Raw genomic sequence first — 16,908 nt, forward strand, 5'->3', positions numbered from 1 at the left:
ACACATTTAAACATAATGGAACATACATGCTCAGGGTTTCATTCATAACTAATCATCAAGCATATCTTTGAGTTAGAACATAACAAAAATGCGTCAAAATTGAGGCAGTTCCTCTCCCACCTTTGCTGGGGGCTGCTAAAGACCTGCATGCCTTGAGGGAAGGCATAAGCAAGGGAGCCCAGGTCAGGGAACAGCTAGATGAAATGAGAAGACTCTGTCAGTCTTTGCTTTATATAATGGTGTTTTTATTTTATTTTTAGTGTTTAAATTATAAACCACCTTGAATTTGCTGAAAATTGAATTTGAAATTAGAATACAGAAAGGGAAGGTATGAGGAAGTCGTGAAAGTAAGCCTAAAGAAAGTAAAAATTGAGGTTATACGTGTTTTATTTTTTGTATTTGTATGTTATGCCTTTTTGCTTTTTTTTTCTTTTTTCTTTTTTCGTTATGGTGTTTGTTAAAACTTCAATAAAAATTTAATTAAAAAAAAATATATAAACCACCTTGAGTGCATTGTCAGGAAGGCACTGTATAAATCCAATAAACAAACAAATTGGCTTGTGAAATGCGTTTTGTTGCCTTTAAATTTGCTGTTACTCAAACAACTTGAAACAGCAGCCTTCTGAGCACCATGCTGTGATCACCTGCAAAAGAAAGATGGGGATCACTTAAAGAGGACGCTGGTTATGCGTTGATTTTTTATTGCCGTCCAGTGGATGAAGATTTGCTAGAAGGGAGAGCTCTGTGTGGGAGAGATCCGACATTCAGATATGAGTGAATTTAGTAGAAATGGCTCTGGTTGGTGTCAGTGGAGGCCAGTTCATTAGGGAAATGGAGCACTACTTTGCCAAGCTCTGTCTTGATTCTTTCAAAGCCCACCCTGCTATCTTACATACAGTCCTGGTTGTCTGCTTCTTCCACCTTGCTCTCAGTGCTGTCCTTGTCAAACTCAGCAGGGTGGAGAATGGGGACAAAACTAGAATTACTTGGCTCCGCATGTCCTTGGCTGTAGTTCCACCTACTGTTTCTCCTCCTGCCTTCCACTCCACCAGTCCCAATGGCCACCAGCAACCACTGGTTGATGTATGTTATCGACAGTTTGGTGATATTGACTTTTTGGTATGCATTGTACCATAAGCAAAACGCTACTAGAGCTGTCCCAACAGCATTCTCCATGCCCTTGTCAGTAGACTCCAAGTGCAATAACTAAATTGCATTGAATTATACCTTTAATATTTAGAAACGTTTTACTTTAGTGTAAGGCCACAGATTGAAGTGTGCACCTCACCATGGCTGGAACACACAATACTACTATTGGGTCGGTTTTCTTGCTCCATTACTGTCCACTCCAGGGATTGCCAATGTTTTTGGAGCAATGGAAGAATACTGTGGGGTGGCTCTGGTCAAAAAATGGCTGCCATTTGGTGGGCAGGGCATAACACAGACTAGGCCCAGTATTGTGGAATATTCTGCCAATAGAGATTCAACAGACACCTTCTGTTTCAACTTTTGCATGCCTGCTGAAAGCTTATGTATTCCATCAGGCTTATATGGCCAGTTAAGAATACATCTTTCCACAATAGTTAGCTGATTTCTGATTTTAACATTTTTATATGCTTTTTATTGTACGGTTTTACATATAATTGTTGCAAACTGCTCTGATTTTTTTAATAAATAGCGGTATATAAATGTTTTTGTAAACAAACAAATAACAGAGAGTATTATCATGGGGAAACTTTACCCATAATTGTATTCCCATACTAGAAAAGGCTCTACGGGCACAAGAACCCTGTTTCCCAAATGCCAACCCTAGGCTGCCATCCTGTGCCCACTTACCTGTGAGAGGTCAGCAATTTGAATCTCTGTGATGGGGTGAACTCCTATTGCTCGGTCCCAGTTCCTGCCAACCTAGCAGTTCGAAAGCATGCCAAAAGTGCAAGTAGATAAATAGGTACCGCTCTGGCGGTAAGGTAAACAGCATTTCTGTGCACTGCTCTGGTTTTGGTGTTCCGTTGCACCAGAAGCGACTTAGTCATGCTGGCCACATGACCCAGAAAAACTGTCTGCGGACAAGCGCCGGCTCCCTTGGCCTGTAAAATGAGATGAGCTCCGCAACCCCAGAGTCGTCTGTGACTGGACTTAACTGTCAGGGGTCCTTTACCTTTACCTTTTAGAGTCATGGGGAAACTTCACCCATAATTGTATTCCCATACTAGAAAAGGCATAACCTGTTGAATTTCTGCCTGGCCCATAGCTCTAAGGACACAAGAACCCTGTTTCCCAAATGCCAACCCTAGGCTGCCACCCTGTGCCCACTTACCTGCGAGGAAGCCTTCTTATCCACAAAGAGACTTAACTTCTGAGCAGACATGTACACCGTCGTACTGTAGCAACACACAGTGAATTACTTTTGCTTATTAGCCACTCATATTAAGCACCACGCACCAGTTGATCCTGCAACAGGGCATTAAGGGTTAAGGTGCAGCAGCACCCATATCAGCAGTGTTCTTTCAGGTTTTTATTTAGGTGTTCCCATAGCAACCTTGCCTGTTCGAAAAGTTTTCCTGCCGATTGTCACAGTTGGGGACTTGTTATGAAATGCTTCTACCTTCCTGGAATACTCAGTATTCGCCATGGAGAAATGTGAGTCTCGAAAAGACTACCCCTGGGGTCAGTGCTCCTTTGCAAAGGTACAGCACATTGGTGAAAGTTTATCACCCCTGCTGCATTACCCAATAGCCAGGCTAAGCATGTGCTTTAGGACACCAGTAAAAAAATAAAAAATAAATGGGGGGGGAGGGAGGGAAAGAATTTGACATTTGATATTTAAAAAGAGCATTGACGTAGTTTTCATGGGAACAATCAGAACTTTGTTAAGACTTCCTTACACTCCATACTCTTCCCCCATTTTTTCTGTTCTCTTATTAATTATCCCAGCATAAACCACAAGGCATTCTACAGATGTAGATGGGAACAATGTGAGGAAATCAGATCCTGTCATGTGTTGCAATAAATCTGTTTTATTTCAAATTTTTATTTTAGGGTTGGTACTGGTCTGCATTGAATTAAAGGCAGCCCTGTTTAGGGAGATTTTTAATGTTCAATGTTTTATCGTGTTTTTCATATTCTGTTGGGAGCCACCCAGAGTGGCTGGGAAAACCCAGCCAGATGGGTGGGATGGATGGATGGATAAATAAATATATTTATTATTATTAATAATAACAGCATTGCTTAGTGCCTCTAAAGGTACTGTTTATCTGGCACTGTTTATCTCCCAGTCCTTTATGACTTCTTTGGCTTGGTGCACTCCTAAATTAGGAAATATAATAGTAACATCCTTCTCTGTGAGTGGATCCACACATCTTCTCACACACAGTGAGAGTCCGTGGTGAGTTCATGGAATCCCTCCATGGTGAGATCTCTCTGAAACTGGTGTGTCTGAAATGCCTTTATCTGGCAAATCCAATTTTATTCAAAATGTCAAATGCATCCCTTGTCTGGATAAAATATATGCCCCTGTTGTGGTGTCTCCATATCAACCTAATCCTCTCTAATTCTCCCTCGATAAAGGTTGATAATGGAGATAAATTGTAATAGGTTTTTTTTTTTTTTTAATGATGGAATACGGTTTTAATATAGCTTATTATTTTAAAATGAAGTGCACTTGTTGGAAGTGGACAGGAATGAAAATTGTTTTCAAGGTAATGGAAAACTGCCGTTTGTAGAGAATGAAACAAATCAGGAAAGAAATGTTGTATTGCTGGGCGAGTTTTAAATACGCCGTTGCCTCTGAGAGCAGATTGCCATGATTTAAAAAAGGATCTTGAAGAAGGAAAGGCGAATTCCTGAATCTACGAAGTGAGGGAGAAGCAGGGCACTACCCTAAACCCCGTCCACTTCCTTCCAGGCACTTAGCAAACTTGGAGCAGTAATAAAAGAGGGAAAGTTGGCAGAGTATCCTGAGCCCCAGAGGTCGGTGGGCGATATTATGCAACCTAAGCAAATCCCAGAGGGCCTCCTCGCTACAAAACAAAGTGCGGGCTTGGGAGCCGACACCAAAGCCCGGACTGGAGCTCTTGCAAACTGGTCGTTTGTAAACACCAAAGTGGGTGGAAGGAGGAGCAGGTCCTAATCTTTGGTCCTGAATCCAGCTCGGCTCTTCCTGCTGACTTTGTGAAAAGGGAATTAATAAGATTCCCCGGCTCCACAAGTGTGTAGTTCAGGGCGCTCGAGTTTGGAGGTTCTTTTTGCAATTTCGCCTCGGGGCGGCCAGGGAACCATGAGCGCCCAGCAGTGCCGGAGAGTCTGGCTGCACCCAGTTGCTCGCAGCGCGCGAGGCCTTCTCTGGGCTCCGCAGGTGGGACTCCGGCGCGTCCCTCCGCTCGCTTTCCCGAGTTGCTGGACGAGGCGCCAGCCTGCAGCCCGTCTTCTTCTCCCGCTCAGCCGCTCGTTGTCCTCGCGGCCAGCAGCTCCTGGAGGCGACTATGAGGCGGTTTTCAGGGCGTCGGTGGAGGAGCCCGAGAAACACTGGGCTGAAGCGGCTCAGGGCATCGACTGGCACAAGCCCTGGGCTCAAACCATGCAGAGGAGAGATCCCTATAGCACCTCCTGGTGAGTGGCTGGACCAAACCCTCAGGGGCAGGCAGAAACTCAACCGGTGCTGTGTTGTAGTCGCGGGTTTCCTGCATCGGTGCTGGGTTGGATTAGAGGACCCATGAGACGCCTTCCAACTCTCCTGTTCTGTGCATCATTTCACCTCCCGTTTCTGGGAGAAAGTGCGTCACCTGTTGAAGTTTTGCCTAGCAAACTGCTGCAAAAGGTGCCTTCCATAGTTCCAGTTACAGATAGGTAGCCGTGTTGGTCTGCCATAGTCAAAACAAAAAAATTCCTTCCAGTAGCACCTTAAAGATCAACTAAGTTAGTTCTAAGTTAGTGCTAAGTTAGTTAGCATGCACACGAAAGCTCATACCAAGAACTAACTTAGTTAGTCTTTAAGGTGCTACTGGAAGGAATTTTTTTTGCTGCAAAAGGCACATTGAAATAAAGCTAGCCAGGCTTTGGGCAACCAACTCTTGCTCATCCTATTAAGTGCTAGCTAGAAGGGATTTGCTGGGTGGGTCCTAGAGACAGCAAATGCTTACCGCCAGGAAAGAGGGGTGCCCACCACACTGACCCAGCCGCTCCTTAAAAAGTCCCTTTTGAACAGAGGAGATTATAATGACTATCACCTGGCTGTTAATATGCCTCTTTGGACCAGGTGATTGAGATGGTGGGGCCGGTTCATTTCCAGGTGCAGTTGGAGGAATCCGATTATCAGGACCCATGCAATCTGGATTTAGGCCCAGTTTTGGCCCTGTTACAATTTTGGTCACCCTGATGTATGTCCTTGGATGGGAGAGGGACAGGGGGAGTGTGACCCTCTTGATTCTCCTTGATCTCCCAGCAGCTTTTGGCAACATCAACCATTGTACCTGCCTGGATGGGAGTGGGATGGGAGTTGAGAGCATGTTGATGTGATGGTTCTGCTTCTACCCATAGGGTTAATTTCAGAATTGACATGGGAGGATTTCTGCTTGGGCCTGTGGTGCTTGTTCTATGCTCTGTAACATCTCTATGAGGCCACTGAGTGGGGGTCAACAGAGAATTTGGAGTGAGTATTCTGATGACACTCAAGCAGATTTCCATCATCCAGGGAAATCTGCTATGTGGTGGCACCGGAGAGAGCCTTTTCTACAGTGGTGTTCTGGCTGTGTAATACCCTCGCCTTAGAATCACGGAATTGTAGAGTTGGACTAGATGATTCCACAGGAATCATCTAGTCCAATCCCCCCTGCACCTCAGGAATTTTTTGCCCAACGTGGAGCTCAAACCCATGAACATGATATTAAGAGTCTCATGCTTCACTGACTGAGTTATATCTAAGTTCAGCATTTTTTCTCATTTTGGTGCCGGGTTAAGATATGCCATTTTGCTTGGACAATTTAAGAGCAGCAGTGACTTGTCAGATTTTGGCTGGCCCACGTGCATCTGAGACTACAGAACATGGCTCGTAGGCTGTCTTGAATCCCATATATATATATATATATATATATATATATATTCCCATGTAGTGGTAGAGCTTCTGCTTTGCATGCAGTAGATCGATCCCAGGTTGAATCCTCAATATCTTCAGGGAGAGCTGGGAATGTCCCCTGTCTGAAACCCTCACTACTGCCAGTCACTGTAGACAATAAAGTCAGTTTCCTGTGTTTCATAAACCACTATTAATATACACTATCAGGTACTTAAACAGAGAACTATCTCTCATATGATTTCTGTAAGATTATCCTTTTTCTTCTGTATTTATTTTCCTTTAATCTCTTGTGAAAGGAAAGCACCTCTGAACAATAATATGCTTTCCCTTGGATATGTTCCAGCTAGTTCTGCAATATGATACTGAGTGTGTACTTAAGAATTCTTGTGGGTAAAAGGAACACAAGCAAAATTGGCTTGGATCACAGTGGGCAGTGCAACAAAAGCCCTGCTAGTGCTTAGAATGAAAAATCACACTGATCTGTCCTCTTTGTGCCAAAAAAATGGCCTGAAGTGTTGCGCTACTATACCAGCTGACAATTCCTTCTGGATCGTGTTGTTTGCTTTTGTTTAAAACAATGATGCTTCCTAATTCTGTTGTTTCTGTGCAGATCACATTAGCTAGTTCTTGCTGCATAGCATCGCTTGCTTATAGATTTCTTTATCTCTTTTACACATGCATGCATGAACACACACACCAGGTTAAGGAAAAAACCAAAACCCTTCCTGTCTGTTGCCAGATTTAGGCTTTACCTTTATAATTTCTGGATTTGCTGTGTTGTGAGCCTCTTGGATTGTTTTTATGAAAAAAGAACTGTTGGACTTTGCAGACATTTAGATTTTTTAAAAAAGATCCATGAAGATTATTCTGTTGGACTTGGGTGTTCTGTTTTGTTTTTAATGTGTGCTAGAAATGTCACAAGCACAGCCATTGGATTATGCACCTGGGATTTGTTTGTTACTCATTACAATGCTGTATAATATTTATAAGCACCGTCTGATGTGCACAGAAAAGGAGCATTTGTATTCCAGCACCACTGCCAGAAATATATTATTACTAACCTGTTGGATGACACAAAAGGCCTCTTTCAACTAAGATCCTGTTTCCCACAGTTGCCAGCCAATTAGTTGCCTCTACAAGAACAACATGAGGGCAGTAGGCCTCTCCTTCTTCAGTTTCATAGCAACTGATATTAAGAGACATACGGCCTCTAATCATGGAGATAGCACATTACTGCCATTATAAACCCATCTAAATTGGTGTTCATCACTGTAGTTGAGGGAAGAGCCGGAATGGGAGGCAGGGAAATTTTGGTCTCCCAGGGTGAGAGGCTGGGAGGAGGAAGGAAAGATCCCAGGTGAAAGCTGGAAGGGCTACTACCTTCTGTGGATAGTAATGGTCAAGAACCACCTTTAAGAGAGGACTCTGTATTCTATTATTCTATTTGCATTTTTTAAAATTTAGATTAGTTTTCCATATCTTCTTGTACTATGATTAACTTTAATAAAAGTCTTGTAAAAATGAAATAAAACCAAAGTCATATTTTTAACCTTTCATATCCTTCGGGCTTCCTGTTAACGTTTCAGCTAAAGCAGTTTGCCAGATCCTTATGTACCACCTGGATAATGTTAACCCTAGGCCAGTTTCCCAGTGTTTACTAATCACCTGATGAGCAACCATTATCAAAAATATAGCCAAGTCATTGTAAATTCCATTGTTGAACTGTGTGCTGTGGGTGAAGCACTTCCTCTTGTCTGTCCAGAATCTCCCACCACTCCCCATGCAACATGAGCCACATCTTGTGATTTGCAAGTGGGGGGAGTAATAAATATCTAAACTGGTTCTTGAGTTAATGTTGTAGGATCTGCAGCAGCAAGCAATGGTAAAATTATCTTTAGAGCACTGCAGATAAGTTTCTATATACAGTGGTACCTCAGGTTACATACGCTTCAGGTTACATACGCTTCAGGTTACATATGCTTCAGGTTACAGACTCCGCTAACCCAGAAATAGTGCTTCAGGTTAAGAACTTTGCTTCAGGTTGAGAACAGAAATTGTGCTCCAGAGGCGCGGCAGCAGCAGGAGGCCCCATTAGCTAAAGTGGTGCTTCAGGTTAAGAACAGTTTCAGGTTAAGAACGGACCTTCAGAACGAATTAAGTACTTAACCCGAGGTACCACTGTAACTCCATCTTGTATTGCCCCCCCTGCCATTTCAAGGGTAGTACAGAGACATTTGGACTTCCCATCCACTTTAGTGCATTGGGGATACCGTATGGAGATAGCTTCTCAAATTAGGAATGATGTGACGCAGGAGAATCCTGCACTGATGTTATACCTCCAGTTGGGCAGGTTATTCCTATCATGTGGGCTTCTGTGAGTGGGGTGAGGAATTGGCAGAGGCTAATTTGCAGGCACTAGTAGTATTCAGGTGCACATTTCAGTGCATATGAGATTCCTGAAAACTGGCCAGTGCAGATGAATTCTAGTCCATCTTACATCCATTTCTGGACTTGCCATAGCTGATAAAAAGAACTGTCCTAATGTTTTGACCTTACCGAATGTGGTCAAGGACAGAACTGCACAATGTTTAACTTGAACTAATATTCAAACTACAGTGGAACTTTGTCCTTACTGGAAGGACTTGGGTTGGAAGGGCTATGTTCTTATAGCCTGCTGGTCATTTTGCTTGGTATTATGACCTGACAAAAAAAAAATATTTTCATTAAGAGGTGATCCACACAATACTTTAGTTGTTGATATTACATATCTTTGTAGTTTCCCCATTCTTCAGAATGTTGATAGATGCACATATTCAGGTAATATTGTCTGCAATTGCTGAGTTCACAAGGCTGAAAAAAATACTGCTGCCTCGATCAAAGAATTGCTAACTGCCATTCCATGGTTTACATACATCCACATGCATGTGATTATTAAGTGTACAACAATAGTATTGTGTATACTGGCCTTAAGAGATGGGAAAAACTTATAATTTATTCTGGAAGATAAAGAGATTCAGAAGAACTGCTCTGTATGTACACATAGCATCATACCTACAGGGATAATGATGTTTTTAATCGTGTGAGAAGAAGATAATGACTTGGATGTTGTAAAATTAGCATCTATATATTCTTAGGCGGAGTCATTATATTCTAGAAACCATAATAGTTAATAAGGAAGTTTTGTGCAAAAAATGGCATGTACTACAAGATTATGATTAATACTGTGGCTTTCTTTGCTCAGGTTCTAAAATAGATATAGATATATCTACATAGGCTATTGCGATAATCCTTATCTCCATGCCATACAAAGCTTCATTTGCTGATTTCTGCAGGTCAGAAACCTGCTAAGGTCCCATAAATGTATTAGGACATTTTGTTTCTGGCTAGTTTGCAATGCCATACATACCGTATTTTTCGCACGATTGGACGCACCGGACCATAGGACGCACCTAGTTTTCAGGGGGGGAAATCAAGGAAAAAATATGATTCCCCCCCCCCAGCTCTGGGAGCAGTGGACAGGCTGCACGCAGCCTGTGCGCTACTCCAAGACCTTCTCCCTGCTTTTGCAGGAGGTGCCGGAATTCCCCCATCTCCCGCAAAAGCCCGCAGGAGGGAGAAGGGACTGACTCGGCCAGTCAGTCCCATCTCCCTCCTTGGGGAAAAGCCCCCAAGAGCTGCGCGCTCTTTAAAGGCTGCGCAGCTCTTGCAGGCTTTTCTGCGAGGTGGGGGAATCCCCCCACCTCCTAGAAAAGCCAGCAAAGCCGCGCAGCCCCTTTAAAGAGCGCACGGCTTTTGCCTGCTTTTGCGGGAGGTGGGGGAATTCCCCCATCTCCCACAAAAGCCCGCAGAAGGGAGAAGGGACTGACTCAGCCAGTCAGTCCCTTCTCCCTCCTTGGGGAAAAGCCCCCAAGAGCCGCTCGCTCTTTAAAGGGTGCGCGGCTCCTGCGGGCTTTTCTGCGAGGTGGGGGAATTCCCCCACCTCCTAGAAAAACCAGCAGAAGCCACGGAGCCTCTTTAAAGAGCGTGCGGCTTTTGCCTGCTTTTGCGGGAGGTGGGGGAATTCCCCCATCTCCCGCAAAAGCCCACAGGAGGGTTGGAGAGTAGCGGGAAGGCGTCGCGCGCCTTCCTGCTGCCCCCCATCGTCTGGGGCTGGCGATGGGGGAAGCGCTGCTTTCCCCCCCGCCAGCCTCAAAGAGCAGACTCTCCTGGCTTCAGCGGAAGCAACGGGAAGCCTCCGGAGCGCAGGCTTCGGAGGCTTTGCCTTGCTATCGCTGAAGCCAGGGAGCCTGCATTCGCTCCATAGGACGCACACACATTTCCCCTTAGTTTTTAAGACGGAAAAGCTGCGTCCTATGGTGCGAAAAATACGGTATACTATAAAGTAATGCAAGGAATGTTGGGAAGGAAGGTCAAGAGGTTGGATGGTTAGTGGTAGGGTTGGCACATAGTATTTTGCTGCCTGAGGCAAAGAACAAGGTACTAATTCTCGTTTGGCAAGATTTATTTTTTTAACCCAGCGGTTTTCATTCTTCTTTCCTCTCTAGGTTTGTTGGGGGAGAGCTGAATATTTGTTATAATGCTATAGATCGTCATGTCAAGAATGGACAAGGGGACCAGATTGCTATCATCCATGACAGTCCTGTAACAAATGCTAAAGAGTTTATAACTTACAAAGAACTTCTTGAAGAGGTGTGTTTAATGGATTTTTTTTTTGGCGAGCAAGACAGCCAAATGAAATTGAACAAAATTATTATAACATGGTTGTAAAACTTCAAATACAGGAAACACTTTTTTCTGTTCATTTACCTTGCTGCATGTATATATATTTCATAAAATTTATATACTGCATGATTGTGGAAAACAAGCAGATGTTAACTGATAACATCAACTGATGTTGATAACTAATCTTGTTCTAGCAACAAACCTCTTGTCTTTCTGCTACGTATTTTTAATCATCTGCTGCCCTGGTTCATCTAATTCAGCAAACAGAACAACCATATCGCCTTTCCATTTAATGTATGAGTGTACATGGACACCAACTGTACGACATATGATTAGTCAACAATTGAAAGGACTGGTAGGAGATTATCATTAATTAAGTTGATCGAGTTTAAGCACACAAGAAGAGATTTTTGTAATTGGTTTACACTGACGGGTCACTAAAGCATAAACCTAGCTTGTACACAAAGGTTTCTATAGGACAAATGATGTTTGTATGTTATACAGAACAGCCATATGTATGCAGATCAAACCAGAAAGCTGGGTTCTGCTTTCTGTGTGTGCATATGCCTAGGCTTGATGGAATAGTCTGTCCTTGAAAGCTTTATCCCTTTTTATGTAAACTTTACATATATTACAGGGAGGCTCACCTGGTGCCTTGGTTACCTATCTTTAGGTTCTAGGCAAAAATATTCCTCTTTTCCCAGGACATTGCTAATTAAGCAATCTATTGCTTAAACTGGGCGGGCGGGTAGGTTTATTGGATTTGTTTGTTACTGTGTTGTGTATTTTTGTGTTTTTATATTGTAAACCACCCTGTGATCCACCTAGGATTGGCTGTGGGCAGGATTCCTGCATTGCACGGGGTTGTAATACTGTAGATGACCCTCAAGATGACTTCCAGCTATGATTCTAGGAGATGACAAGCAAATTAAAAACATATTATGAAAATATTTCCACTCCGTGTATGAAACCGCTTGACATACTATTGCTTCAGTTGAGACATGTTTCCAATAGGATGCAGAGAACCCCAGAACCAGTTGTGTGCACCCAAGAAGGCTTTTGATTTTCTTTTCTTGAAGGTTTTATGCTCCTTCCCATCACGCAATGCATGAGAGTCAATTCAAAAGAGATTTGTGACATGGTATGGGGAGAAACTATGTGGGGAAATAAGCACGCCTGAGCCTTTAACTGTGACTCCTGCATTGCAGTGGGTTGAACTAGACAGACCCTTTGGGTCGCTTCCAACTGTATGATTCTGCGAATCTGTGATGCATCTAAACTAGATGTTTGGATCCTGGCCTTAGCTTCCCAAAGCAAATTTGCTTGCACAGCTTCTGCTCAGGCAGTTAAATTTGCCCTAGGCTTGTCTTTCTGATATATTGATACAATTGTATACGCTTTGTCCTACGCAACTAAGTAAAAACTATTTTAAAGAAAGAGGGCAAGAGTTATAGAAGTAGCTGCGGCTCTGGCAAATGTTCAATTGCACATTTCTGATAGCACAACTTGTATTGCAATCTGTCCGAGTTATTATTGTATCATTTATTTTCTTCAGCACACTTGCTCTAGGTAATCCTTGCACTCTGAGAGCGATTCAGTTTTGTCATCAAGCCAAATGTAAAGGTGAATCATGGTTCAGAGCTGCTTGTTGGCTTTCATTTCCCACCAGCTCTGTACTTTCCCGCGGCAGTGACCTCTTGGTGGAGCAGTGGCAGTGTGCTTAGTTTGTCAGACAAAACATATCACAGATAGCGGAAAACTGGAGTGCAAACTCTCTTCAAACAATATTTTCTGGCTCCTGTTCGTTGATCAATAGAAAAAGTATAGGCTTATGATAAAATCAGAATTGCAAGGGTCATCTGGTGCAAACCCCTACAATAAGTTATCTGCTGTTCTGCTCATACATTGTGGACACAGTTGAACTTCCTCTCCTACCCCCTCCAGCTCTCCAAGTGCTTTCATTCAATTCCAGAGGGTTGGGGGAACTCTGGAGCAGATTTTTTTTGGGGGGTGGTGGTGAGTGGGAAGAGGAGAAGAATGACCTTTTGAGATAAGCTCTGCGCTCCCATCATTGCATACAACCCTCAGACGAAACCTTAGCAAAAACCTGTTTGGTGCAGTGCTGGATTTGAGGCAGTGTAACGAAACCTATATTCCATAGCTATTTGCTATTTCGTCACTCTCATATTTGCATATGAATTTGTATTCAACAGTGCTAATTCAGCCTTACATGATCTGGAGGTTGGGAATACCTTATTAGGGAGTGAGAAGAGGTGCTGCCTAAGCCTAGATCCATAGAGGGCACACTGATCTGTGTCCTGGGTTTTTACAAAAATAAAATATTGTGAGGGCAAGAACTTAACGGAAGGGCCCTAGCATAGTGGCAAAACATCTGGGTTGAGAGCACCAGGTTCCAGATTCAGTCAGGGTGGGAGATGACCCAGACTGAAGCCCTGGACAGCCAATGCCAGCCATCTATACTGAGCTAGATGAACCAAATGGCCTGATTCGGTATAAGGCACCTTCCTTTGTACCTTCTTTTTGGAGATACCTGTGCTTTGGGATGGTCATTTTATCCACCATTCTCCTGTTACTTTTTAAGGTTGCTTAAAACCTGATAATAAGGGCATTCAGCGATGGGTTTTGATGATTGGAGTTGATTCTTTGTAGCCTACTGGTTTTCATGGGTATTTTGTTGCCTCAGTTTTAACTGCAATTATTAATATTTTAAAGAATAATTGCGGTACAATCTTAAAGCTGGCTAATGGCTAGCTGAAGGGCCATTGGGTGCAGCATAAGTGCTGTTCTGCTGGTAGAGAGGGAGCACATCTGGCAGGATGACACCTGCACTGCTGAAAACCCCCAGGAAGGCCGCTCAATGGCATGGATGTCCCACTGGCAGTGTTTTGCCAGCTGTGGTGGAGTGAATGGCATTCTGGGAGTGAATCAAGGCACGTTCCAGGGATATGCAAAGATCCACAGGATTCTGTGCTCCCTCATTCTCCCAACACTCCCCCAAAGGAGCCATCCAGTACAGTGGTACCTTGGTTCTCAAATGCCTTGGTACTCAAACAACTTGGAACCCAAACACTGCAAACCCGGAAGTAAGTGTTCTGGTTTGAAAACTTTTCTCAGAAGCCGAACATGCTCCGTTTTGAGTGCCACACTTCTGTTTTGAGTGTTACTCTGAGGTCTGTCTGTTTTTGCTATTTATTTTGCATTTTTGTGGCTCTTTTTGTTTTGTTTTTGTGACTGTGTGGAACCCAGTTCAGCTACTGATTGATTGATTGATTGATTGATTGTGTGACTGCAGTAAATTGTTGATTGCTTTCATTTTATGGATCAATGGTCTTGTTAGATGGTAAAATTCATGTTAAATTGCTGTTTAGGGGTTGTTTTTAAAAGTCTGGATTAATCCATTTTACATTACTTTCTATGGGAAAGCACGCCTTGGTTTTGGAACGCTTTGGTTTTGGAACGGAATTCTGGAATGGATTAAGTTTGAGAACCAAGGTACCACTGTCCTCAGTTCCCCCCCAATGACACTTTTCCCCCTATAAAAAAGTAAAGGCACCCTCACCTCTTGCCCTACTACAGTGATCCAGCAAGGTGTAGGGAGAGGCAGCAGCTTTGTAACAAAATCTCCCACCACCACCATAGCATTGCTCTGTCACGATGAAGATGAAGATGTTCAGTACTGTCTCAGGTGCCACTTCGCTAATGGAAAGTGAGATGAAGAAATATTAAATCAACCAATAAATTACAGTTAGACGGCTTGTTTTGCTCTTCTGTCTTTGTTGTTATGATAAATCTTTGACCAGCATAATGTAAAGGGGTGGATTATTTATAAAATATGCTAGTCAGTCTATACAATTTCATTTCAGGTTATGCTCAGCTCTGAAATTGTGCTGGTATTATTCATTTAAAACAACAGCCGTCTTGTTTACTTCAGCTGTCCACAGCATTCTGAGCTGCATAGAATGTTTATGGTTGTTTTTTTCTAATTTAGGTTTTGTGGAAAGAGATGTTTTACAGCTGCAAATTGACTGCAGCACTTCCTAAGTTAGTAAGGTGACATGAGGAAGCCTTTTCCTTTGTAATTACATGATCCTTAGGGATTGGCAGCCAAGAAAGGATTTAAAGGTTAGTTGTCAAAGCATGGCATTGCGTCAACTCTTTTGTGTGTTGAAAATTACCTTGAAAATTACAAAAAGAGAGGTAGAGATCACGTTAAATAGCATTACTCGACAAAAGTGTGTTTTAAAATACCCTTCTTAAACAACAAACCTTTCTGGGGGAGGAAATCATTTTATTTCTTCTCTCTTTTTCCTGATCTCCTTTTCAACATAAATAAAATACACATTTTCAGCCTATAGAAACCACTTTTTCTTTTTAAAAAAAATACATTTCTATTGATTTTCCAATATGTATCATTCCAATAGCAGCCTCATTATAACAATACCATTTTTAACCAATGAATACAATTATTAATGCCAATTGTTCCAATGTCAAATTATACAATTTAATCAAACTAGTCTCACCATGCTTGTCAGCGGAGTGCACTTAAACCCGCCCCATCCTGTTAGCCCCCCCCCTCAGTTTGTTCTACCCTCTTCCTGAACGTGTGCAAAATTGCTGCCTCCCATAATTGAATGGGCCTGTTTTGATGGTTTGTAACATAAGCACAAAGCACCACTGGATCACCAGTTTGCTATACATGTGCCTGACAGAACCAGTATTTCAGAAATGCTATCATTTCTTCTACGTAGTGTTTCTATTACGCCAGTGACAAAAGCTGCAGAGCTATGGATTGGGCTTCAGGCCTTTCACCCTGAAACCATTTCCCACCCCTGGTTATTGAGACTCTTCTCCTCAGTGTCTTGAGACACAAACTGGAGCTAAAATAAGGGGTCAGTGCACAATGAGCAGTACAAAAAAAGCAGGAAAGCTGCAAATATAGCAATGTTACCACATGCACTCTTTTCAAAACTGATATGCATATACGGTATGTCAACTTCCAATTGGGCTGCTGTCCATCCAAAATTTCTTGCATCTCCTTTACTCACGGGTCCTCCTCTATAATGACAACAATCATATTCTGTATAAGAAGCACTATAGTCTTAAAAACAACAACACTTTTTTTTTGCTAGAGTGCATTTCTTACAGATCACAACTCAGTTGGAAAAAAGCTGCATAGGAAGCAAGAAAACGCATAATTAGGCTGGAGTCAGAAATGGTTGTTGCAGACTAGATTTTCACAGCAAAAGTGCTACCCCTTGCATTTTCCAGAACTCCATTAGCACCCTGCCTCTCACTTTCAGCATCTTGATCTGCAAAGCTTTCCTGCTTTAGCTGAACAACATCTGCTTTTTGAATCTTCCAACTAGATGGGAGGTTAAAATCACAATTAATTTACTTCCTTTGTGGGCGATTCTTTGCATATGCCTGTTACAACTTACTTTGGCTTGCTTAGCTTCCACCAAATGGTTTATGAACCACGGTTTGCATTAACTGTGATCCTAGTGGCTGCATTGATACCTGCCACATGTATACCGTTTAATTGAAATTGAATTTCCTGCACCTTTATATTTAGGAGGAGGAGAAGCTGCTTTACACAGTCAGACCCTCTGTCTCCCCAACTCAGTATTGTCTACACTGACTGGCAGCAGCTCTCCAGGGTTTCAGGCAAGGGGCAGCTTTAACTGGAGATGGTGAGGATTGAACCCAGGACTTTTTGCATGAAAAGCAGATGCTTTACCACTGAGCCACAGCCTTTCCCTGTATCTCTCTTGGTGTGGCTCATTCTTATCATGCTAAACTATGATTTAGCATGACGCCCAAATGGCTTGATTTCAGAAAGGGTGCACTTATTGTCCTATTAGATTTATTTGGCTAGAACTAGTATGAAATTGGGGGTGGGAAACATGGAGCCAAGTAACTAGTTTGAAATGAGGGGCTCATGTGACGTTGGCAGGATTTGATAGAGTCTCATAAATATTATGAAAGGCAGACCTTGTACTCGGGGCACATGCCTATCTGGGTTTATTTAATATAGCTTTATCTTACTTGCTAAAAAGTGCAACTTGCCAAACATGATAATTAAATGTTATACG

The 16,908-nt window shown here is 42.7% G+C and overlaps 1 protein-coding gene across 2 annotated transcripts in view; it reads left to right on the top strand.

Moving 5' to 3' along the window:
• The first annotated feature begins 4,179 nt into the window (after positions 1 to 4,179).
• ACSS3 (acyl-CoA synthetase short chain family member 3) overlaps positions 4,180 to 16,908 on the top strand; it is a 55,549-nt gene continuing 42,820 nt past the window's right edge. Inside the window, exons 1-2 of one of the 2 annotated variants that reach the window (XM_077934773.1) lie at positions 4,180 to 4,611; positions 10,618 to 10,762. In XM_077934773.1, the coding sequence (XP_077790899.1) occupies positions 4,280 to 4,611; positions 10,618 to 10,762 (477 nt within the window). In that variant the 5' untranslated portion in view covers positions 4,180 to 4,279. The remainder of the gene's footprint in view (positions 4,612 to 10,617; positions 10,763 to 16,908) is intronic. The other variant, XM_077934774.1, reaches the window with a different exon arrangement.

The sequence above is a fragment of the Podarcis muralis genome, chromosome 10 (genome assembly GCF_964188315.1).
Source record: "Podarcis muralis chromosome 10, rPodMur119.hap1.1, whole genome shotgun sequence".
Classification (NCBI taxonomy): Eukaryota; Metazoa; Chordata; class Lepidosauria; order Squamata; family Lacertidae; genus Podarcis; species Podarcis muralis.